At 47.2% G+C, this 25,473-nt stretch overlaps 1 protein-coding gene across 4 annotated transcripts in view; it reads left to right on the plus strand.

Annotated features, from left to right (window-relative positions):
• Rarb (retinoic acid receptor beta) overlaps window positions 1-25,473 on the plus strand; it is a 648,568-nt gene that overhangs the window by 485,982 nt on the left and 137,113 nt on the right. Inside the window, exon 1 of one of the 4 annotated variants that reach the window (XM_041662946.1) lies at window positions 14,351-15,010. The exons of 2 other annotated variants lie outside the window; for them this stretch is intronic. In XM_041662946.1, the coding sequence (XP_041518880.1) occupies window positions 14,854-15,010 (157 nt within the window). In that variant the 5' untranslated portion in view covers window positions 14,351-14,853. Of the gene's footprint in view, window positions 1-14,350; window positions 15,011-25,473 lie in introns of those variants that run through there. One more of the 4 variants, XM_041662947.1, reaches the window with a different exon arrangement.

Raw genomic sequence — 25,473 nt, forward strand, 5'->3', positions numbered from 1 at the left:
CACAGCCACCACCCAGGCTGGCACTGAGGGTTAGGGGAATGGCATGACTTCCTGAGAGATGCTCTTGATACTCAGCAAAATTCAGTCCAAGACAAAATACACTCTTCCTTTGATATACAGCCTCTGAGTCGTGAAATAGGACACAGTGCCTGTTAGCGCCTCAAAAAACAGTTTAAGCATGTGTGCACGAAGGAGTGAGGTTTGGGGCTAGGGTTACGTGTTTTCTACTGTTGATGGGGTGTGGATTGTTCCTTATTATATGATGTTCCTGTGCAATGCCAGAGATGTCCCTACAAAGGAAGGAAGGAAGGAAAGAAGGAAGGAAGGAAGGAAGAGAAAAAAGAAAAAAAATTCTTCCAAAGACTCTAAAGACCCCAGAATTCACACTGCCTAGTTAAGAGCCAATACTTTGAATCAAGGCCTTTCCTTGGAAGATATCTCTGTGTTGTTTTGTCTGTTGAGGTGATGCTGAGAAGGAGAACTCACTGACTGAATGGACAGCCACAGATAAGGTGTCTGGGGAGCTGCTCAGACTCTCCCAAAATGTTAGAGATACAGCAGCAATTGTGAGAGGTGACAGGGGTCTCCGGGGAAGAGTGGCAGGACAGTGGATTTGTGTGTCGAGGAGCAGGAATTCTGAAGAGGGGGTCAGCAGCTTACATTGAAAATTATCTGTCACCTGGGAATGACAGGAGGAGCCACGTTTAAGGAATCACAGATAGGGGACACTCCCCAGGAACGAGATGTTGTATTGTCTAATGGACTTTATTAGCTTCTAATAATGCCCAGGGGTCAAGGTGCCTCTTGGTGGGGAATTGATAGTGGACAATTACCTCGAGGAAAAAAGCACATTTAATTCTTCTTTTGTTCCCTGCACCTCATTTGTGTCTTTCTCTGCATTTTCTTACTCGGATATTAACTTAAATGTCAATGAAAACAGTATGGTGATATATTAAGACTTTGGGTTTTTGCCTTATCTCTTGCTGCCACCCAAGGGGACCTGGTGTCATGGATGCCAGCATGAGGGCTATCAAACATCTCTGTGCTTCAGCATTACCAGTCGATGCCAGTTACTGCCCTTGGTGTTTCTGCTTCTGCTCAGAGCTCCATAGCGTCTCACACTGCTCCCCAGAGTAGCTCTTTTCAGACGTTTTCGTTAGAGGACCAACTGGGGGTTTTTAGCAATCTGTGAGTCACCCGCCGCACCCACTCTTCATCTATTAACTTAGCTCTCTTGCTGAAATGAGAGAAAGTATACTTTTCCACGCACAGACTGAGGACTGTTATAACAAGTGAACACAAACACTCAAGTGGCCAAGGAACTGAGCTTGTCAGGGCCTGCTCCTCTCTCGTCTTGACCTGCTCCCGACCAGCATCCTGAGTTCTAACCACGGAGATCAATTAAACATTTTTTCTTGACTTCGCATGAATAGAGATGTATCGGGGTTTTTTTGTATTTCTAGCTCCTTTCACACAGCATTGCTTCTGACACTTATTCATGCACAGCTGTTCGTGAATTGGGCAAGGGTCTGGAGATTGAAACACAAGCCCCCCCTCCTTCCCACACACACAGACAGCCAAGAATGCTCTCTTTATTGTGTTCCAGAGCAGCTTATATAGGGTCTCCTTGACTAAATGACTTAACTCTCAGCTGCAAGCCCACCAGAAACCACTCCCCTACCATCAGGAACTCTTGAGGGTCTTGTGCTCAGAGAGCAGCTGCAAAACAAGTTGTTTGCTCAGAGCAGCTGCAAGCATAGGAAAACAAGCTGTTTACTCCGGCAGGCGGGGGGGGGGGGGCGCTTTACAGGAAATTCAGGGTCTGGGGGTCCACAGTCCCCAACACACAGCTTAGGCTCCTTCATTTTTAGTGCTCTGTGACAGTACTGCATGTCTCGCAGGCACCCGTGTGTGTGTGGGGGGGGGGGGGGGGAACCAGAGGGCAACCTCGGATACTTTTCCTCAGGGTCTGCCTGTGTGTTCTGGGACAGCATCTTTCTTGGGCCTAGGGCTCACAGACCAGCTGGCCAGGAAGCCCCGGTGATTCTCTCCCTCGCTGGCACTAGGACTGCAAACTCACAGGGCTGCACTTAGCTTTTTACATGGCATGTAGGGTTGGAACTCGGATCCCATGCTGGTAAGGCAAGTGTTGTAGCTATGAAACCATACTTCCAGCCCTCATTAACTTTGATATCTATTTCTCTAATGATTAATTAGATATGACATCTTTTCACCAGTTTGTTGCCTTGGGTGACGCTCCCATTTCAGACTCTCTCCCTGTTAGGAGTGAGAAGATGTGGAGCTATTCAGGAATTTTAAGATTCATTTATTTTATTTTATCTTATGTGCTATATATGAGGTATCTTTTCTGTGCTTTATTCTAAAAGTTCCAGACATGACCCATTTTATTTAAATTTGTGTAGTCTCGGGCTATAAGCTGATTGCTTCTGTTGTTTTATTTTTTTGCAAAAGATGTTGTTGCTCAGTAAACATGATTTGAACCTTCCCATGGATGCCTTAGAAACACAGGCTTGCGCCACACATGTCGCTAATTACTGACGTCATCTAATAGCCATGTCTAATTTCGTTCTACTTGTAATGGGCTCGTTGTGATCGCTTTGAAGCAGTAAGACATGGTTTTAACCATTTTTATTTTCCACCAAATTATACATAGCTCTCCTAACCAGTGGAGACCCTTCGGTAGTTCGAATGTAATTGGACCCCCATGATCTCACGGGAAGTGGCACTATTAGGTGTGGCTTTGTTAGAGTGGGTGTGACCTTGTTGGAGGAAGTGTGTCACTGTGGGGGCGGGCTTTGAGCTTTCCTATGCTCAGGATACTGCCCAGTTGACTTCCTGTTGCATGCAAGATATAACACTCTCAGGTCCAGCCCCAGGTCTGCCTCCACACTGCCGTGCTCCCTGTCATGATGATAGTGGCCTGAACCTCTAAAACTGTAAGCCAGCACCTCAATTCAATGTTTTCTTTGTAAGGATTGCAGTGGTCTTGGAGTCTCATCACAGCAATAGTAACCCAGGGTAAGACAGACCCCTTTCCAGTCACTCGTTCTTTCTGTCACTCAGAGAGAGACACTGGGGATCTATATACTGATCAGAGCAGTCACCTGGGTTGTGTTTCTGTACTCAAGGGGCCTTCTACTCTCAGAGACACAAAGTGAGGAATAGCAAAGATGAGCTAGAGAATACTGAAAACCACAGTATGCCCAGCCAAGGCAGGCCAAGGAGTAAGAGTTTGGCTCCTGTTTTAATCAGAATCATTGTCTGTAGATTACTCAAAAAGAGGTTCCTATAAGTAATAAAGTAACTGCATTCGCATCTAAGCAAAGAACATTGCAGAACAAAAAGAAAGAGACAGTGGAAAAATGTGTTTGGAATGCTTGAAAAATAGCCACAGACAGTCTGGGAGTCCCTGCAACTGAGAAATTCAGACTAAAGAAAGCCTGGCTAGGATACAGACCACAGATGGTAGTCAAAGCCGTAGAGTCAACATTTTGTCTTCCGTATAAAGGCACAGATTTTGCATCTTTATACCGCTGTGACCCATTGTCTCTGCTGCGATTGCTCCATTCTGCCATACGACAGCAGCCATAGAAAATCTATAAGCAAATGAAAGTTCATTTCCTGAGCTGCAGGAAAACTGTTCTGTAACCGAGCTGAGAGGATGATGGTGTCAGGAGGCCCAGCTCGGACCCTCCAGAAGGCCGCTGTGCTGTTGACATGACCAGACGCCTGACTAACGACATAAGGAGAGGGGACATTTGGACCCACCATTCTCCTCCATCATAGTGGGGAAGGCATAGGAGCGGTCCTGTTTGCTACCATGAGAACTTGAGACGGAGGCTGTTCAGGTGGCGGGAAGCAGAGGAGAGCAAGTCGGAAGCAGGGGTAGTGTCATGGTCAATGTTCCAATCCTAGAGGCCAACTTCCCCCAGCCAGGAACCTCCTCCCCCAGGCTCTACAACCTTTAAAAGAGCAGCGCAAGCTAGAGACTTACAAACCCTGCTTCCTGGAGGAATGCTCCAGATTCAAATTCTAGCAGACGCACTGGCAAGTCTGCAAGGACTTCTTAGTTTCTAATTTATAGAGCAAGACCCTGCCCACTATGGGTGATACCATTCTTAGGCAGGTGGACCTGGGCTGTATAAGAAAGGTAGCTGACCTTGAACCTGGGCAGAAGCTGGTAAGCAGCACCCCTCCAAGCTTCATGCTTCTGTCTCTGCTCCTGCCTTGGTCAGTGCCTTGATGTCCCTCCAGGATAGTCTATAACCTGTAAGCTGAAATGAAGTATTATTTCCCCCTCAAGTTGCTTTTGGGTTCTATACTGTTTTTCACAGCAACAGAAAGCACACTAGAGCAGTGTCTAGATGCAGCTTTGTTAAGCTAACCCATCCTTCTCCTTGTAGACCGATCACAAAACATTTCATACATTTGGTGACTAAGTGAAGTTCTGTATCCCCCAAATGCAGCCCAGAAGGCTGGAACCTGAGCAAGGCTGGAACCAAGCCTAGAAGGCATGAAGAATGGTCAGCACTCAAAGGGCGGCTTCCTCCAGGGCTTTGCCATAGTTAGCTTGGAACACACAGAAAAGCAGAAGGAAACTTTGTTCCCTTTTCTCTGGGTAATCTCTACAGGATGGGAGCCAAGAATGCAGCCCAGGACAGGTGACAAGGTGTTCCACACAAGAAGGCATTCACAGAGTTTGGGCAATGCCGTGTGAAATACCAAAAACATCTTTTTTCTTTGAAAAATTTGAAGCAAATGCAAGGAGTTCTGATGAGAGTATAGACTAACATGATTTTTAGAAGGACCCCAAAATATGATGCGTCTTTCCCCCTGCTTCCTCAGATCATCATCTGAAGCTAGAAGTGAGTGACCCAGACATTAAGGATAGCTCTACTTCACAGGGCTGGTCCAGGGCTGGACTCAGGTTCTCGCCACCTGAGGCTTTGGCCTCTCCTGGCCACCATTCCCACCTGTGGGATCCACACAAAGACTCACACTGTTGAGTGGCCACTGTTCCCTTCTGTGGGATCCACGCAGGGTCTCGCACTGTTGAGTGGCCACTGTTCCCTTCTGTGGGATTCACGCAGGGTCTTGCATGGTTGAGCACGGCGAAGCCGCAGTTTCCAGTAAAAACATGTACTCACTGTCAGCTGTGTGCGGTATGAGCATCTGCAAAAGTGAAGCTGCAAAGAGGCAGCCGAGGCTTTATGTCTCCCTGCTGGCAGAAGAGAGCGGGCTGAGTGTGAAGCATGTCCCATGGCGTCTGCTCCACTGGGGCTGGTCTAGAGGAACTCTGTGGAGCCTGTTCATCTAGATCCTTCTCTTTACCCCTCTATCTTCAGTTCTCTCCCTCCAGGTACAGAGAAGGTGTCTCTCAAACAAGGCTTATAAGGCCTGCTTCTGGGAGCAAAGTGAACAGGAGGTCTTGCTTCCTCTGGCCTTTTGAATGCTAAGATACTGCACTAGGACCTGTGCCCAAACTATCAATACTCTTGGTGGAGGCTGTTTCCCTCGGGGGATTTGTTGATGTAACTGAATTCTGAAAGAGGAAACCGAAACCCAAAGTCAAACTTGATCAAGCACCGGACTTGAAGGACATGCCTGAATCTTGATTCTATCCACTTAACTCACTATGTCCTCATGAAGGTTACCAAGTGACAGTCACCAGATGAAAGGGCCAATGCTGCACTGGGCAAGGTAAATACCTGTGACCAAAATGCCATTCATCCAAAATATCCAAAATTTCTGTCCCTGGAAATTTCATTCTGCAGCTCCGGGTATGAACTTCAGAGCTAAGATTCTGGACTGCTTGACATTTTGCCTCCACACTCTGCTTAAACAGAAATGAGTGGCTCATATTACTCCTGCTCTCTCTTGTTCCTGATCCAACTATATTTGTTTGCCTTTCCATGTCAGAGCTTTTACCTTCTGAGATAACCTCGCCCAGTCATTATTGGAATTCCCCTAGTTCCAAAACAAGCAATGGGGACGAAAGAGATGGTTCAGCCATTCAGAATGGTTATTGATCTTGCAAAGAACCAGGATTCAATTCCTGGCACCTACACAGCAGATCATAACCACCTGTAAATCCAACTCCAAGAGATCGGATACCCTCTTCTGACCTCTGCAGGCCCCTGCGTGCGCGCGCGCGCGCGCACACACACACACACACACACACACACACACACACACACACACACTGGGAAAGGCCCCAAACCTAGTCAGTGCTGGGATGCTGTGTAGAGACACCGTGACTACAGCAATTCTTATAAAAGAAAGCATTTGATTGGGCTTGCTTTCATTTTCAGAGATTTAGTGCGTTCTCATCCTGGCGAGGCGCATGGCGGCACATACGTAAGCACAGTGCTGGAATAGTAGCCAAGGGTGCTATATCCAGACCCAAAGGCATCAGGGAGAGGGGCACTGGGTCTGGCTTGGGCTATTGACACCTCCACCCTCAGTGAGACATTTCCTCCAACAGGGCTCTCATAACTCTGCATTCAAATATATCAACCTATGGGGGTCGTTCTTATTCAAGCCCCCACAGGCTCCAAGCTAACTTTAGAAGCCTAGCCCTGCCCTCCGGAGAGGTTTCCAAGCTCTAGCCTGGGGTACGTAAGAAAGGTTGCTTTCAACACTTCTCTTCAGAAGGATGTGTTCTGTGCTAACATTCCCTGTATGTGTCCAACCTGACTCCACGTATCCTCATTTCTCCAACAGAACTTCCTCAGGAATTTCTACCTGACATCATGGCATACTGAAGGTTCCCGCTCTGTCATCTTGAGATTTTTTTTTTGTTTGCCCTTTTCTGTGTCAGACACTAGAAAGAATTGAAACTTCATTTCCTCTGTGCCCTTGTCTGAAGGGTTTGCACTTTTTTCACCCCTGTCCCCAGCAGAGTTGGAGAGAAATCCTTTGTGTCTTAGGCTCAGGGGAAAAATAATCCCCTCATGAGTGAACCCAGCCACACGTGTTTTAGTTAATGCCAAGAACAGTTCTGTAGTTAAAACCAAGAACAGTCGTCACAATCAAACAAATGAATGAAAAGATGGATGAGGTGGTCAGATCGATGAGTAAGTGGACTGTGTGGATAATTGACGAATGGCTAGAGAAATGAGAGAGGAAAATGTTAATCTCCTATCCTATGGAATATCGTTGCCACTTAGTTAACTGTAACCGGTGTTAACATTCCCAAGACTTGATGCACCTTCTGCAGAAAACAGCAAGCTGTGTGATCTGGTTCCTGCCTCTCCCAGAAGTCTAGGGGACTCTAAAATATCTCATTGCCATCCTGACTTAGATCTGCGCTATCAGCAGAAGGGACCATATAACGCAGGTCTTCCTTGATTTCAGAAAGGCTCTCTCCTGATGAACCTATCATAAGCTGAAAACACAGTGTATCAAGAACACCCTTCATACAGCTCACCTCCCTGTCATCACAGCTTAGCAAGGAAACACAAGGAGAGGGTCATTTGTTTCCCTCGGGATCTGTAGTGAATGGGGAGCTGCGGCGTGCCACTTCTGCCCTGCGGAGGTAGAGAGTGTGTTGCCAAGCCAACACAGGGCATCCACCTGTCATCCCAGCACTAGGAAGGTAGAGGCAGAAGGGTTATTATTAGCTCAGGCCAGCTTGGGCTACATAGAAAAGACGGGTCTCAGGAAAGTATCTTAGTGCACCTTGGTGGCCACGAAAAGATCAAAATTCAACATTACTAGTATAGTTTCTACTGGATGCTTCTGGCTTGCACCACAGTGAAACTTGATGTAGGTGGGTCTTCTTTTCTGTGTTACTTTCATTGGTTAATAAAGAGACTGCCTTGGCCTTTGATAGGACAGGAAATTAGGTAGGCAGAGTAGACAGAACAGAATGCTGGGAAGAAGGGAAGTGAGGTAGACGCAATAGCTCTCCTCTCCGAGATGGACACAAGTTAAAGGCTTCCTGGTAAGCCACCACCTCATGGTGCTACACACATTAATAAAAATGGGTTAAGCAAGATGTGAGAGTTAGCCAGTAAGAGGCTAGAGCTAATGGGCCAAGCAGTGTTTAAAAGAATACAATTTGTGTGTTGTTATTTCGGGTATAAAGCTAGCAGTGCAGGAGCTGGGCAGGAACACAGCTCCTACTACAGAAACCGAGCAGGGTTAAGGTGAGACTCCACAAGTTAGAGACTCCATTCAAAAAGACTGCCTCGGAACAGAATATACTAAAGTAAGTGGGCATCTACAGAAACTCCTGGAAATGCTCCCTGCTCTCACAGGCCTAAGCACCTGGTGGAAACATCTACTCTGACAAAATCCTACGCCACACACTCTGGGTAGGGGCAGGCAGTGTGGTCCTGGCCATACTTTCTCCTGGCAGAACCCACACAGGCATTTTCGAAGTTGTACTCTATCTCAGACAATGTTCTAAGTTATATGACATCATTGGTTTATGTGCCACCACCCTCTGAGGTGCGTTCCTTCAGTCTGCATTGGATAGGAGAGAGAGTTAAGGTGGCTTGGGGTTAGACAGCAAGCAAGTGGCAAAGCTAAGTTTCACCCAGGCTAAACTAAGTGCCTGCCTCTTTAACCGCTATCCAATGCTGGCAGAACTTGGAACGGTGATGTCTTCCATCTGTACCATTCTGTTAACACATGACAGGCCTCTATGTGATGGAGGAACTGAGTGTTTAATTGTTTCACTTGAATTAAACAGCGCAGTTTAAGGACCAAGGGCTGCTTGGGTCATGCTTATTATCTCTGAAGACGCCAGCTGAGCAAGGAGGGGAGGCAGCAGCTGAAGGTAGTCTTTATTACGACCTTGATCCTGAAATGTCACACTTAATCCCTAAGAGACCTTGAAAAGAGTCTGGCTGTGCTTCTGGTCATTCACCTGTATAGGTGGCTTGTCTCAATCTAGCTCACTGGAAAACACTGAGATGAGACACACGTGCCTCCCCCAAATAAAATCAAGCAGAGTAATATGGAGAGAGTGTAAGCAAGCCATGCACAGGTAAGACTAGGGAGGGCTGTGCTTGCACCAACTGCACTATTCTCTGTTCACTAATCCTGCCATCCTGTGGGGTACTAGTGAAAACGTGAGCTAGAAAGCAGGGTTGGTGGACAGGAGAGAACCGGGCCTCTGGGATGTTTGTTATCATTTGGCTTTTTTGTTTGATGGGTTGGCTTTTAAGATAAGGTCTTGTATTGTAGCCCAGCAGAGCCTCAACTTCCCAATCTTCCTGCCTCCGCTTTCAGGGCGCGTGGGTTACAGGCAATGCCGCTGTGCTCAGCTGTGGGGTAGGTTTTTAAGGGGGAGAAGCAGCGGGCGTTCCTTGCAGAGGGAACAGAGAGAAAAGAAGAGTGACACAGTGAGACAAGACAGAAAGCTGATCCCGGGTGGAGCACTGTGAAACACTCTGGAGGAAGGACAAAATAAATGCCACATGATGCATGGGGCGAACACGTCGAAACTGGAAAATGCTGTCAAAGAGGAAGGGAAAGGAGGGTGGGAGCAAGACCGCAGGATGGGGCTGGAGAACGGGTCAGAGGTCGAGTGCTTGCCTAGCACGCATGAGATGTGGGACAGGCACGTCAGGCCTTGGGGGTTCATCCCAGCCCTGCCAAAGAAAAAACAAAGCACAGGCACAGAAGATCCACCTGTGAATTTCTCTACCTTATGCCAATGGAGGCAAGGTGATGTGGAGTTTAATAAAGTCTTGAAATACTGAGAATCCAGGGCACAGATAAGCCATGGGCCAATCCTAGTCCACCAGGTTCTGTGACTAAGTTTCCATTTAACAGGCCTGCAAACACATTCTGTACAACTGTAGTGCCTCAGCAGGTGTTCAGAGAGCGCAGGCCAGACAGAGAGGCTTCAGCAAGCTGCCAGGCAAAGCCCAGCCCCTGGAAACTAGCAAGGCTGGTAGGGCAAGCCCTGGAAAGGCCTGGGGTTAACACCCTGCTAGCCACACCCCTGCCTCAGCTTCTGCGGAGAGGCACAGAGATCCTCAATATTTGCCTTTTCTTCTTCCTCACGACTGTGTGTTGAGTCCTAGGGTACGAGCCAAGCCTATACCACTAAAGCTATAACCCAGTCCCAGTGTGTTCTCGTCCCTCAGAACTACATTGAAACAGCAACAGCCAAAGAGGGGTTGAGGGGCTAATAGGAAAGCAATGTCTGGCTTGGTTTGGGGGAAGAGAGTCTCATGTATCCCAAGCTGACCACCGAGTCAGTTTGAAGCTGAGGATGGGTTTGAACTCCTGATCTCCTGCCTCTACCTCCGAAGAGCTGAGATTCCAAGGGTGCATGATTACCTATTATGCGATTCTGGGGATCAAATCCAGGGCAAGTATTCCGCCAACAGTGCCATGTACCCAACCCCCTAACAGGAAAAGGAATTAAATAAAAACAAAAATCACAAAAAAGTTAAATACGTTGTCTTTTTCAAACAATGCATTCTGCTCCAGGGTCTGTGGTAGTTTGCATGCTGGGGCACACATGGCTGCCTTTGCACCCCCAGGAGCTTAGCCTTCACAGGGGACTAGAGGGGACTGCTGAGAGCAAGCCTGGCTGTGTGCATTCAGACACAGGTCCTTTCTTCAGGAAACTCTCTGGCTCCAACATGTTTGCTGAGGGTGATTCATGACGTTTCGCTCAGGATTGTCCAGTGGGTAATTGCAGCTTCCAAACCAGAGAAACAGATGTAGACCCTGAACCCTGGCTATAAATTCCTGTTTTATGATTATGGTTTTCAAATGTGCGGTGTCACATGGACAAACACACAGGGATTCTCAAAGTGAATTTTGCTCTCAAACTTCTGCTTTTTTTTTTTTTGGTTTTTGTGTGTTGTCTGGTTGTTCATTGGAAAAACTTTTATTAAACCATTGATCAAACACAAAGAAAACAGGAAAGGTAGCCCATGCTAAAACAGGTGCCCGCAAGGGGATATTTGGGAAGATTCCTTCTGACTATTTAAGTCAGATTTAAAGTGAGTGGCAATTCTTTACACTTCACCGTGGAGAAATTAGCTTCATTTTTACCTTCTACCCTGTTCGTTAATCGTGACCGTTGTGAATATACATTTAAAGAATCATTGTTTACTCTTGGTGCTTTCGTTGGTCCTTTGGAAGGCTTCGGAGGAAGAATCAGGTTTCCAAACGGTGTAAGAACGAGATTTACTGACAAAGAAATGATAAGAAGCGTGGCCAAGTTGTGAGTCAGCTCCGTGAATTAGCACGTACTAATTGCCTCAATCCACGCTCCCAGTATAATTAATCCAGGATGAGAAATGATTAATTGACTAGTGAGTCCCATTGCATTGTAAGGAACCCATAATATCCCATCCACAAAGATTTAAATACTGATCAAGTTCATTTCCCTACAATTAAAAGAATCTCAAGGTGATTGTAAATTTAAATTATCCTTGTGCAAAGAAAGAAATTCCCCAGTCATAGGCACACACCACACCCCCACAGACAAGGAGAGGCTTCCCTCTTATCCAAGCAGCTGCCATCTTGGGGGAGGGGTTTCAGCTCTGCCCTTCTGCAAAAGGATAATCCTAGCTGGGTTTGTTGACTGTCAATACTGCCCCCATGGAGTGCTGGGCTGGGGGTTCAGGACCGTCCTCCCTACCACCTGTTGTGCGCAACTCTGCCTTAATTGCATAGGGCCTGGGGTAGGGCTAAGGCATACCGGGCATGTGGACACCATCTCTGAAGATATGCGGAAGCCCTCACCTCTGCTGAGCACAGGTTTTCCAGGACAGGCATGGTGGGGGAGGAGCACCCAGTCAGCTCACCTATGCTCTGTAAGGAAGCCCAGGAAGCTCAAAGTTCCCAGGGTGAACTTTAGCAGAAATGTTCCTCTGTTTGTCCTTGGAGCCTTAGTTGTTGGAGAAGGTTTAAACATTGCTTAGGTCTCCCAAAGGGAAGGAGCTTTAGCAACAGACACACACACACACACGCACACATGCAGGCACGTACGCTCGCGGGAGGGGCGGGAGGGCATTGTGCATTGTACTTTGGCAGAAGGCATTTGGGAATGGTGCCTCCCTTCCTAGATAGGGCTGTCGGTGACCAGAACTGGGGACTCATTTCCCAGTGCCTCATCCTCTCTTGGCTGTGACCAGTGGCTCCCTGCACTTTGGGAAGCACAGCCACCTCCTGTAAGAGGGCCCCTGACTCATGCATCTGCCATGATGCCGAGCTTTCTCACCTCTAACTTATATTTTACTGCAATTTGGCGGCTTCCTCTCCCCCTGTCCACACCTTTTCCTTCACCTCCACTGCCCAGGGTGACTCTGTTTCTAGGGAATTGGTGATCTTAAGGAAGCATTCAGGGCAATGAGTCTCTCGGACCAAGCAGAATCTCACACATAACCCAGTGTTTCGTGCTCAATGGTGTTAAGTGTTGGTTTTGTAAATTCCTATGTGCGCCCTCTCTTAGGATGTGTGTTTTCTTTGTAGATGAAGAGTTTCTAATAATAAAACCCTGTTGTAAAATAGATGGTTACCTAATGGAGAGAGAAATCGCCTACACTTTCAGTGAGATCTCCCAGCACTCTGAACTTTGCAATGGCAGAAGCTGAGCCTCCTGAGCTACAGGTGTAGCGTACTTCTTGTGGGGACTCTGCCTCCATGAGGGAGTGGGGTGCACGTTCCCAGGCAGTATCAGGACTAGTCAGAGCAGCATTTCAGCAAAGCTGGGTGCCCCGACAGACTCCCTGAGAGCATCCTTCCTGGCACTGCCCAGAAAGGAGGAATGGAGCCCGGGTTTCCCTGTCCAACTCCTTGCCAGCCTTCTGTGGGAGAATTACTAGGGAGCCAGAGGAGGAAGGAGGAATCTGCTTGATGCCTAGCATCCAGCAGGCGAAGCTGGAAACTGGCTGCAGGTGCCTTCCCTTTGAAAGCCCTGACTGCCTGGCTGCGTCTATACCAGTTGCCTCTGGGCTGTGAGAACAGCTGAAAAACTGTTCCTTCCTCCGGGCTGAGTCAGTGTAAGCAGGTTAAGAAAGAAAGAAGAAATCCTTTTATCTGAAAATTGTTAAAAAAAAAAAAACAACAGGCGAGATTGGGCAGGGGTGGTCTGAGCAGAGTTTAGCTTTTATAAATATATCTATATACAAAAAACGCATACTTAACCCAGTTTTCAAAATATGCATTTAATTATGTGTGGGAGCATGTGCTTAAAGGAGAGGCCACCAGCACACTCCCCGTGCACAGACTGTGGGAACAACAAGCCATTCACATTGGGATGGGCTCGGGGCAGCATAGGTATGTCCACCTCGGAACCCAGTGGCCGGGTCAGGTCTGGGCGTCCCTGGTAAAAGTCCTACAGCTAGAAACAGGGGGCCGAGTCACAGTTGATATTCCTTTTGTGTATTTCCTGAGAAATTAAAGGTAGTGCTTTCGACCAGTGGATGGTATTACACAGGTCCATCCTACAGAGGAGAAAACTGAGTCCTAGAGAAAACCAGTGTTTGCCTAGACACAGACAGCCAGTGACAGAGCTACTGTGTTTTCTCCAACCAGTAAACCCGAATCTAAAACTCATTCATACACACACACACACACACACACACACACACACACACACTCTTGGTCTCCCAACTCTCACTTTTCTCTCTGAGTTTCTGAGAAAGAGATTCGCGGGAGGTGAACAGCGAGGGAGAAGAAAGCAAAACAGAAGAGAAAGGAGAGGAGAGGAAGGCTGTTGGAGTGACTAATCTGTAACTGCTCCAGGTGTTTCAGCCTGCAGAGTATTTTAAAACTGAGGAAGGTGTTCCCCCTTCCCCCTCCACCCCCCGCCCCCGCCCGACCCAACCACCCACCGGAGACAGAGCAATCCCTTTAGCTACCGCCTACAAGACTGGGGGAGGGGGGGTTAAAATATAAACATACAAACAAAGAAAGAAGAAAGAAGAAAAGAAGAAAGAAAAAGACTACACGGAATGGAAAGTTTCCCGGACCACGAGGCTTCCTTCTGAGAGGGGTGGCGGGGCCCCTGATCTGCTGATCGAGGCTTGCCGAGTGCTTTTACAGGCTTTGCCAGGCACAGCGGATCAGGGAGGGATTTCAGAGGTGGGCTGGGGTGAGGGTCTCCCCGCCAGGGCCGGGCAGATGAAAAGGAGCAAACTGCAGCCGCGCTCCCGCTCCTCGCTGCGCTCCTGGCATTGTTTGCACGCTGAGCCTTGGGGAGCACCGCGCGGCTGGCCGCGGCCTCGCTGGCTGCCGGCTCTTGCAGGGCTGCTGGGAGTTTTTAAGCGCTGTGAGAATCCTGGGAGTTGGTGATGTCAGACTGGTTGGGTCATTTGAAGGTTAGCAGCCCGGGAAGGGTTCACCGAAAGTTCACTCGCATATATTAGGCAATTCAATCTTTCATTCCGTGTGACAGAAGTGGTAGGAAGTGAGCTGCTCGGAGGCAGGAGGGTCTATTCTTTGCCAAAGGGGGGGACCAGAGTTCCCCTGCGCCGCGGCCGCAGGACTGGGATGCCGAGGACGCGAGCCACCCGGGCAGGGCGCGTCTGGGCACCGGCGGGGTAGGACCCGCGCGCTCCCGGAGGTCTGCGCGGGCGTCGCCTGGAAGGGAGAACTTGGGATCGGTGCGGGAACCCCCGCCCCGGCTGGATCGGCCGAGCGAGCCTGGAAAATGGTAAATGATCATTTGGATCAATTACAGGCTTTTAGCTGGCTTGTCTGTCATAATTCATGATTCGGGGCTGGGAAAAAGACCAACAGCCTACGTGCCAAAAAAGGGGCAGAGTTTGATGGAGTTCGTGGACTTTTCTGTGCCGCTCGCCTCCACACCTAGAGGATAAGCACTTTTGCAGAGCGCGGTGCGGAGAGATCATGTTTGACTGTATGGATGTTCTGTCAGTGAGTCCCGGGCAGATCCTGGATTTCTACACCGCGAGCCCGTCCTCCTGCATGCTGCAGGAAAAGGCTCTCAAAGCCTGCCTCAGTGGATTCACCCAGGCCGAATGGCAGCACCGGCACACTGCTCAATGTAGGTTTATTATTTTTTTTTCTTTCTTCTACCAAGAAAAAAAATGTCTCTCTTGCATGCAATAAAGACACTGGAATAAAGTGCAATGGTGGCAAGACAAAGGGTTTAATGATTTAAGGCTGAAGGGTGTGATCGGCTAGCATGCATACGGATTCCATCTCTGTTGAAATTCCCTCTCGGAGGATTTCTTCCCTAGAAGCGCCTCCTGTGCCCCTGCTCTCCTTTACCGCCCCATTCTCTCTTGAAAATAGTTTTTAAAATATGTTCGGAGAGAAGGGGGGAAATAGAAGGTGACCACAAGACTTTGAAACATTCTTCAAGTAGCGCAACCTGACACGCCATGCAATTTGTGTTGAATGCGTGCAGAGGGAGCATTAACTTAGCTGGAATTAGCCACAAGCCCAGTAACACTTGGGTATTCCAGCGGTACATAAGTAATTAAAATATGACATCGTCCCTTCAAGGAACGCAACCTTGCGAAGGCGGTTGCTCCCAGAGTTCATAATGCACAGGACAGGATGGCGCAGGATGCTGCCCCTCTCATTCCCTTTGCTGAGCAAAGGCAATATGTCTTAGCATTGACCCCGCTGCCACCTTTCCGAGTCACTTTGTTGGTCTAAGAAGTTGCTGTTTTGCTAGGGAACTCGTGGCCACCAACACCCCTTGGGCTGGCCTTTCATTCCTTCCGTATCTTACCATTCAGCCAGGAGTCTGGACTTCAGTTACAGGAAAAGAAATCTAAATGAGGTAGCCTCATTTTTAAAAACAATATTGACTGTTTGGTTATCTGATGCTGACACAGTGCCTCGGCTCCATTGGTCAACAGTAGCTCAGCTTCAGGCCTGAGAAACAACCGGGAGTCCTGGGAAATCCTACCTAGGGCCCACTAAGGTGGGAGCCTGCAGGATGCCTCCCCACCCTGACAGTGATTTAGATAAATGGCTCATCTATCTATCAAAATGTTTTTAGTACTTGATTTGACAATTCATTGGAGCATTAGCCTGAAAATGACATTTTAAATCTTTGTTTTCAGAGAGGTCAAAGTTTAACTAGAAGAAATTGAGTTTTCCTAACAACACGGTGGCTTGTCTAAAGAGAGGCAAAAAGGCAAGTAGAGTAGGGGGCGGTGGCCACATGTCAGCTGACCTCTCTGAAACTTCTTCAGAAAGAGAGAAAGAAAGAAAGAGAGAAAAGGAGAAAGAAAGAAAGAAAGAAAGAAAGAAAGAAAGAGTTGCTTCTTGAGCCAGAAAATCAACAGGTTTGTAGCTGGAAAATCAATAATCTTTTGATGCCAACGCCTGGCTGTCCAACTTAACATTTGCAGAACTACTTGCAGGCAGAAAGAATACAGCTCCAGGAAGTGCCTTACTGGCTATACCCTTTCCTCTTGGTTGTCTGTTTTCTTCTGGGAGAAGGCAAAGAAACTTAGTGTTGAAAAATATTTTCCAGTCCACTAGCAGGTCCTCGGAGCCCTCCTATCAATAGAAATTAAAATAACGTGGACATTCTGGTCGGGGGAGCTGGGCATTGGGAAACTTTGACCTGTTAGAGAGGATTGTCCTGAAAACTATTTTTTAACAGAAGGGAGGAACTGCCCTGGAAAGAGATTCTTGTGGAGCAGAATTACTTGTAGAAATTCTCCCCGATTGCAATTAGCCTCCTTAACCTGCCTATTGGGTTGCCAGAGTGGAGGGCAAAGCTTTGTTTGTTCTTGAACAAGTTAAACAAGGGATTTACTTTATCTGGGGAGAGCTGGTGCTGAAGGTGTCAGTCGCCCAGGGCAGGCTGATAAGCAAAAAGTGTTGATAACAGCTAGGCTTAGCTAATCAAAGAAACCTGCATTAGACAAAGTAAATAAAGGCGCTTGACAAAAGGGTTTCAGGAATTCCAGTGTCTTATTTTGGTAAGCAGGGCAATCAGGGCTCATTGTGGTCGGCTTTCGGCTAGAGTTTCAACCCCCTGCTCCTCCAACTTGGAGCCGAACTAGTCAAGAGTCAATATTGCCCGTGCCCTGCAGACTGGCTCTGTTCGCAAGCCACCGAGTACCAGTCCTTTCCGTTGGTCCAGAAATTACTTCTTTTGAAAATAAATAAAAATAAAACATCCTTTAAAAAAAAAGTTCTAGTAAGTATCGTGTCTTGCAGCATTGGGGCTTTTGAAATGAAAGCCGTATGAGAGTCACGTTTGCATAAGTTAATCCCACAGACTTAGCTTTCCATTTTACCTAATGGCTGTTTGGAAAAGGTACAGATCAACTTTGCTCCAAACAAGGAGGAAACAGTGGGGCCGAGAAGGGACCCTGGTACTAAAATCCCCACAGAGCTACCCCCAGCCTTGTAAGCCTACTTAGGTTTTTAAGTGTCTGTGTTCAAAACCCATCAGAATCCCCCAGAGCCTCACTTTGGAAAGTGCTAGAATACTCCCTTTATTTTGCTTTTAATTTTAAAGACAGAAAATTGATATGCCAGCCAGCTGTTGGTTTGCAGCAGGGCCTGTGGACTGTTTGGTATAAACACTGGAAAGCAGGATTAGGGGCTAGTAAGGGAATGTGGTGTAAATAACAGAAAGAAGGCAAACCTGGAAGGCATCCATCCAGGTCACTAAGTGTCTATTCAGATACCTCCTGGATTCTCTTGGTTTTAGGTAACTCCAGATGTTTTCTGCGTTAATTGCTCTGCTGGCACAGGATAAATCTTAATATTTTTCAGACTAAATATAGTTGCTTTGGGTGAAATCACAAGGGTGACAACACCTTGGCCCGTTTCCCCTGCTCTCCCTTTTCAACACATCAAAGGAGGGGAGGGAAAAGTGTTCTATTGGAATAGGGTTTTGCCCATTCAGAAGAAATTATTCTTAAAACGAATAGTAGCCATGTGTGATTAAGGAGAAAGAAAAGCCCCTCTCGTAGAGCCCTGAGACCCGGATTTGAAGCCTTAAGCAGGATCTATAGTGAGCTATAACTCGAGGTCAAAGTGGCAAAATCAAAGTTCCCTTCTGAAAGACGGACTCCATGGAGAGTGGCAGCCGCCATATGAACCGAGTGGCGATTTGAATAAATATCGCAGTGAAAAGGCCCGATTGTTTTTCTAAGCTAGGACATAATTTTCTGCTGCTCAGCCACATGACTCGGTAAGTAACACCACCCAAAAGAGAAGAAAGAGAGAGAACTGGGCTTAAATCTCAGAGAGGGTGCACCACAGGGTCATTCTGAAAACAAAAGATGTGCACAAAGTTTTCTTTCCCGGTCTAGAAAAAAAAGGAGGGATAATAGAATTTCGTCAATTTTCAGATAAACGGGTAGGTTTGCAAATTAGGGGCAGGAAAACAAAAGAACAGTAATTAAATTTTTATTACCAGAAAAGTGAATTCCCAAAAGCAAGTCCTGGGGTGGGCAGGCACCCCTGGATCTGCTTAACCATGCTGTTGTTTTGGACCGATTAGCAGCTCTGGCTTGAATTTGGCGTCCAGTAAGACTAGAAAACTCTAGCACTGGGTCTGACCTCTTTTTCTTCCTACCTAAGCAAGCACAGTGTTAGTTCTTGGTGGGTCAGCTGACCTGAGTGAGGTTTGCCTTCTCATTTTGGATCACCCAGAACCAGCAAATAGCATCCTGGTTTTGTGTTTCTATTTTGGTTTTCTTTTCTAATAAATCACAAGAATATAACAGTACTCTTTGGATTTTTAACCGTCCAGATGTTAAAACAGGAAAATGGCTGAAACAGAAAGTCTTAGTTTTCTCTTTTACACATTCAGCAAGGTCATCAACTTCTGCTCCAAAAAAGAAACACTTGATTAATGATGGAGGTTATCAATTCTGCTCATAGGGGATTATATCATTCTTTCATTTTAAAAAGTTTTTCGAGGAAAAAGGGCTGGGGAGCTCTTAGCTGGGAAGTTGGTGAAAGGGAGAAAGACGGAAATAGAAAACACAAACACTATAAGCATGAAACTCTTCTTCAAGTGGCCCAGGTCTAACAATATAAGCAGTGGCCATTTAGAACAGTGGATCTCAATCTGTGGGTCTCGACCCCTGTGTGAGTCAAAGGCCTCTTTCACAGGGGTCGCCTAAGACAATCTAAAACCACGGATATTTACATCACGAGTCACAACAGTAGCAGAATTACAGTTATAAAGTAGCAACGAAAATAATTTTATGGCTGGGGGTCACCACAACATGAGGAACTGTATTAAAGGGTCACAGTGTTAGGGAGGTTGAAAAGCGCTGCTTTAGAAGCTCTTGAAGAGAAGTTTCTGCAGAGTTTGAGCTACATGTAAGTGCCAATAAATTCATCCTTAAATGGCATTTTTATACTTTAAATGTTCTAATATAAATTCAGTTAACTATCAATTAAATAGATTATTTCGGATATGGGAGTTTTTGATGAAGGTTAATCAGAAAAACGTTGGCCGGAAATCTTTCCCAAGATATTGATGTCGAATCTTGCCTTCCAAATTACAGGGCACTTACAGCAATTATCTATTCCGGAGTTTCTAGAAAACCTCCATTTCAAATGTTCTGCCGCAGTTCCCACGTCAGTCACTGAAATATGCCAGATATTTCACCGTTCCGACATCTTCTAAGGTGCCCCTTGGCCCTACGGGTGCCACAGGAAAGCCTTGCGATTCCATGGTCAATATAACTGGAGAGCGCACAACTTAATTTTCCCATTCTAACCGGGGATCGCATTGTGTTTCTGGGTCATTCTTCCAAGCACAGATTCCTTTCGTAGCCAATTGTAGATCTGTAAATAGAAGGGTAACTCTGCCAGAAGGATAGGCTCTGCTTCCTGGGGGGAGCTGGGGTGGGGTGGGGGAGGGGAGTGGAATTCCGCTGAATGGTTACAAACCATGGTTACAAGGATTTGGTTTACCGGCTTTTTACAAAGTTGAGGTTTGGGGTAATGAAAGAGGGTGAATGGTCACCTCAAGTTTCAGATTGATCAGGATCCTGTCAGAGAGTGGTTTGTCTAAGTACCTAAGTTAAATAGGAAGTGTGATAAGCTACCCACCCCCTCCACAGTCGGAGATCTTGTGACACCATCTCATCAGTCAGTCTGCTGCCCTGAATCCTCTTTTCACGCCTGGCTTCCTGCTTCATCATTAAGACAGGCTGGGCACGGTGGTCCACGCCCTTAATCCTAACACTTGGGAGATACAAGCAGGCAGATCTCTGAGTTCGAGGCCAGCCTGGTATATATAGCGAGTTGCAGGCTAGCAAGAGTCATATGGTGAGACCCTATCTCAGTTAAAGAGTAAAGGAAGAAAATGGTGTGAGATCTGAATCCCATCCTACCCAAGCCTCTTTAAACGAAAAGGTTGCAAGCTATAATTCGGAGGAGCAGGAGCTTCCTACTGGTCCTGGAATCCACAGGCGTGGGGCTGTGGATTCGCTTACTCTCTACCCTTGCTAGGTGTGGAGCATGCTGGGTAAGACTTGGGCTTGTGCAGAAAAAGGCCAAGATAATAGGAGGTGACGTCAGACCAGCTATCCCGCTGCCTGTTGAGCCCTTCCTTCCAGAGTCCAAGCCTTTAGGGCCACCAAAGGAGAGAACCCACCCAGAGAGGGGAGAAAACTCAGATTTTTTTGGGTCACGGTGGGCGGTCTTGTCACCCCACAAGAGAACCAAGAATAACTTGATGGTAGCGGGGAACCGTAATAAGAGTCTTCCGACTATATTTTCAGTCCTGTGGTGGGTGCCCCTTCCTCAGCCGGCAGAAACAGGATTCCTATCCCAGCAATCAGTAGATCCCGACCGCCCACAAACCCTGCCAGCTCCACAACCAAAATTGGGAGAAATTCACACTGTTGGGGCCAATCCTTGGAACTCCAGTTTAGTTTTTTCAGTTTGAAGTTTACTGCCGGACCGGAAGTCACTGCCATTTCTCTGCTTTCCGCCTTCCTTTTCCAGTAAACTCAGGTTATTCGCTTGGCAGGTATCTGTCTTAAGATAGAAAGTTCAAACGAAAGGCTCCATCGTATTTTCTAAATGCACACTTGTCTTTAAAGGTCGCACCTTAGTAAAATTTAATATGAGGGTTTTCCCTAACTTGATCCGCACTTTGGGGAGAGGGGACCTGCTTGGGAGGTGAAAGCAAGAGAATCAATAGAGCTCAGGACCAAAGCAGGTGTGGGGGATTGGCCTAAGCTACCTGCTGGCCTAGCTAACACCACACACACACACAGTCTTTGTTGGTCTGTGTTAACTGCTGTTTTCCCACGAATTACAATGTTACCAAATTCAAAATACAGCAGGACACACTGACCAAGTACATCAGTTTACTGGGGAAAGAGAGATTTGGATCTCACTTATCCCAATTTTCTTCCAGTTTCCAGAACAAATGAAGAAGCAATATAATAACTCCCTCTTCTCAAAAAAATATTCAAGGTTGCCACAGCTACGGCCTTTGTTATGTCATCAAAGTCCGTAATTATGAAGAGGCTGGTGGTGGCGCGGCCCTCTCAGCTTCAAACGGATTTTTAGGCTCTGGCCTACTGGAAAGCTTGTGGGTATAATTAGCGAAATGGAAGTGGAGGCTGTGAAATCTAGTTCCCGATGTTTTCATTTAGCTCAGTACCACCATGTGTCGTCGAAGCGAATTCGTGAAGGCACACATAATTATTTCATTATGGTCCTCAGATTGCTCTCATTGCCTTTAATGGCAAGAAGCTGTAGAAAAGGGCATACATTTTAATTAGTCCGTCTTATATTTACACCAGATAAATAACAAATAATTGATGAAAAATAAGTCTTTTGAATGGATGGCTTCACGCAGTATGCTGGCTACAGTTTAGTGATGAGACATTGCCCTGTTGCTTTGCATTTTAATTATCTAGACGGCGTAGTGGTGGCGCGCGAGGCTGAAGGCCCGCCCTTGCCATTTCCACAGCGAAATAATTGCCACGAAGGCCTGCGAATTGAAAGCCGCGGAAGGTGGCTAGCCACACGTCTCCTAGGAAGCAAATTGCCAGTTCCATTAATTTTGCTGTTGGTTAGCATGCCTTTGATCGTGTTCATCTCTGTGCCTCACCTTTTCCAAGTGCAAGCGTCCGTGGTCTCCTGTGCGCGTGCGCGTCGCGGCCGCCTTTTGCGTCTAGCTACCTGCCCTGAAGACTTGAATGTAGTAGGTACCTTGCCAAGTGTGTGCTGGAAATTCAAAAAGCCTTCTCCGTGTTCCGAGCTTGTTCCTCCGTTGATTTTTATATGAAAACCCATTTCACATGATTCATCTGTTTGGGTGTACAGAACACTAATTGTTATTATTGATCTTTAAATTCCATGACCATTACAAGTACCCCAGATGACTGGCAGATAAAGGGTAATAATGCGTGGAGTTCTGGAGCGGTTTCATGTTTGTCTGGAGTAGTTTATGTGGTCAATATTAACTGCCCCATTGAAACTAACGGCTGTATCAAATAACAGTCAATCAAATGAATGTGCTTAGAGATTATTTATTGAGAGCTTTAATTGTCCACTGGGGCCCTGCTTATCAGAGGAAACAATAGGGACTGGAGGTGGGAAGAAGTTTGGGTTGGCAAGTTGGAGGATACAGAGGAGCGGGATCTCTCCACTGCTCCACGGCTGTGCTGAGCATCTGGGGGAGTGAGCCTGTCACGTGTGCCTGGAAGGCCCTCTGCCTTGAGAGGAGAAGGATTTCCCTTCCCTCCTCAGAGGTTGTGACAGCTATACCTCCCTGTGCTTCAGGCTTATTCCTGTCACCCTTCCTCACATCCCTCCACCCCTGCCTGATGGTCCCAGATAACAGGAACGGCTTGGCTTGACACAGGGTCGATTTCTACAGCTATGAAATGGGGGCAATAATGTCTGCCACACAGGATTTGTGGAAGGACTGGAGAGCATGTAAATTAAGGTTCTGTTCTTGGGAACACACGGTTGTCACTGCCCGGGTTTTCCTCTCTGCCTTTGGTCTGTCGCCTGTGCACACTGGCTCATAATGGCTACCATATCTGTGTTCCTTTCTGCTTTATCACTTCCCTGCTGTCTCTAGCTCCTCGCCTTAAGATGGAACTTTCTGCTTGTCACAGTTTGAACAGCTCTCTGGTCCTGAATCTGGGGCAGCTGTTTACCAACCCTCCAGATGTGCCCACGTCACTGATAGTGACAAGTAAGCCTTATCGCTCACAAAGCTATTGCAGGCCTCTTAGCCTAGAGATGCCACTGTGGCCCCTGCATCTTCATCACTTGCTGTTGTGTTAGATGCTGCCAAGTTCTGTCCAGCAAAGGCTCTTGAGTGTCTGTCCTGGGGCAGGTGCTCTGATAAGATCTTTGAGGAAATCAAGAATCTTCAGTCACAGTGTTCACTCCCTGAGAGAAACTAGGGTGTGTCATGTGACACACACCTCATCACACAAGCGTGTCCCTGGGACTCTGAACCTAAGATTGATGCTGGAAACAACAGGGAATCCCTGAGACCCACAGCTGGGGAATAGCTGGGTGATCAGAAGGCATGTCCATTTTTAACACAGTAGAGACTCATGGTTAGACTTAAATGAGATACCAAAAGAACCCCGTAGGCCTACCTTGAATGATGAATTAAATGCATGTCTTCCAGGCTCACTTCTGGAGAATTTCTTTGTGGGTGTTTCTGCAGCACCTAGGGCGTAATTGTGTTCCTTGGGAGTGGCGCTGGATTCACTTAAACTCTTGGAAAGGCCTCATTCTTTATGATTGCTCCCAGGGCTTAAGGCCGTGTAACTCACCTCCCCAAAACTTACTGTCCTAACCCTTTGTTGTCTGACCATCCTGTGGATGACCTTGGCTGGTCAGACCCCCCACTAAACTGAGTGTGACATCAGCTGGGGCAGTGGCCTCCAGTGTCAGGAGAGCTCCCTCCAAGGGCTGTGTGCTCGCTGACAACGGATGGAGAACTCAGCTGTGGCCATTGCCTGGAGGACCGGAAGACAGATATGAAGGGGTGGGCTCTTATAACCCAAGAGCCAGCCTTCCAAGGAGGGCAAGCTGAAGCGGCTCTTAAAGACTCGGGCCTACACTGTATTCTGGCGGCTTATTGGTGACAGGGTTTGCCCAGAGTCAGAGTGTCCGGTGAACTTTATTCTGCACAACATCACAGCGTGTGCTACATAGTAGGAAGACAGTAATGTCTTCCAAGCAAAGCCACAATGAAGAGCGATCCATGACTTTCAGTGAGTTTGCCTTTTGGCTCCTTTTACATTTAGCAGAATTCTACATTACCGACTACATAGTCAGCTAATCCTCTACAAACTATAAGAAGGATATTGTTATCCACAGTTTATAGAGGAGGAAGTTAAGGTTCAGGGTAGGCAAGTAACATGCCTGAGGTCACACTGTCAAATGTGAGGCCAGGTGACAAACCCACCAAGCTGATCTTTTCTTCTACCCGGTTTTCGCTTTGCAGGTCTTTGAGCTCCGCCGTTAGATTGTCATCTCTATCTACTGAGTGGACACTTCCCCCCAAATGTTTATGTCCTAATAATGCCAAGAAAGGCCCCCCAGGAGTGTTAGGGGAAGGGTGGGAAGACTGGAAAGCCACAGAATTGTGGCTCACATGACTTCCTCTGATGACATTATTTTCTCTAACTTAAGCGATGGCCTTCTAGATGGTGAAGGAAACTACCGGAACTGTGGGGAACGTTTACACTCTAGCCTCTTTGTTCTTGCATCCTGTTTGTTGTGGGTTGTGCTGCTGGCCACTGCCAATGCTCCTGGGGTTGCGGCACATGCTGGGGTTCTTGGGAGACAAGCACTGGAGAACCCAGCTTTTCATGATTTGTGCAAGGTGGTGCCTTAAACAGCAGCTTCCAGTACCAGCATTAAAGAAGGTCAGGAAAGGGGAGAAGGGAAGAGAGGAGAGGAGAGAGCAGGAGGGGAGGGGAGAGGAGGGAAGGGGGGAAAGGAGAAAGGAGTGGAGCAGGTGAGAGAGGAGAGAAGAAGGGGGACAATCTTCTTGAGGCGACAAAACTGAACGACACGTATGACATCTGCTACCGCTTGAAGTATCTGTGTGTACAGAGGACCCCATCCTTAATTAACCATCATTTTTTTCAAACTTAGAATAATCGTAACGATTATTATTGGCTGTGCAGATACTATTCTCATTCAGTGACTTCAGTTCAAGCGCACTAGGTTGGAAGTCACGCAGTGGTCCCAGATGTAGGTGTTTCGTGCGATGGGGGATGACCTCATAGCCCACGTGACCCAGCTGCCTCAGGACCTGTGTTCTGGGGGCTCGAACTCCACCTTGTGTCACTTTTCCACCTGTGATGCTCACCTTACAAACGCAAAGTCAAAGTCTTAATCACAGACATAAGGAAAAGGGTATTACGCGTGCATCCTGGTTTGATGTGTGGCGGCCCGGCCCTCCCACATGAATCATTAATTAAGAAAATGCTCCATAAGCCAATATGATAGGGGCAATTCCTTAATTGAGGTTTCTTCCCCAGGAGAGACACTAGGTTGTATTAA

The sequence above is a fragment of the Microtus oregoni genome, unplaced genomic scaffold, assembly GCF_018167655.1.
Source record: "Microtus oregoni isolate MIOR12 unplaced genomic scaffold, Mior012 000013F_ref0000133, whole genome shotgun sequence".
NCBI lineage: Eukaryota > Metazoa > Chordata > Mammalia > Rodentia > Cricetidae > Microtus > Microtus oregoni.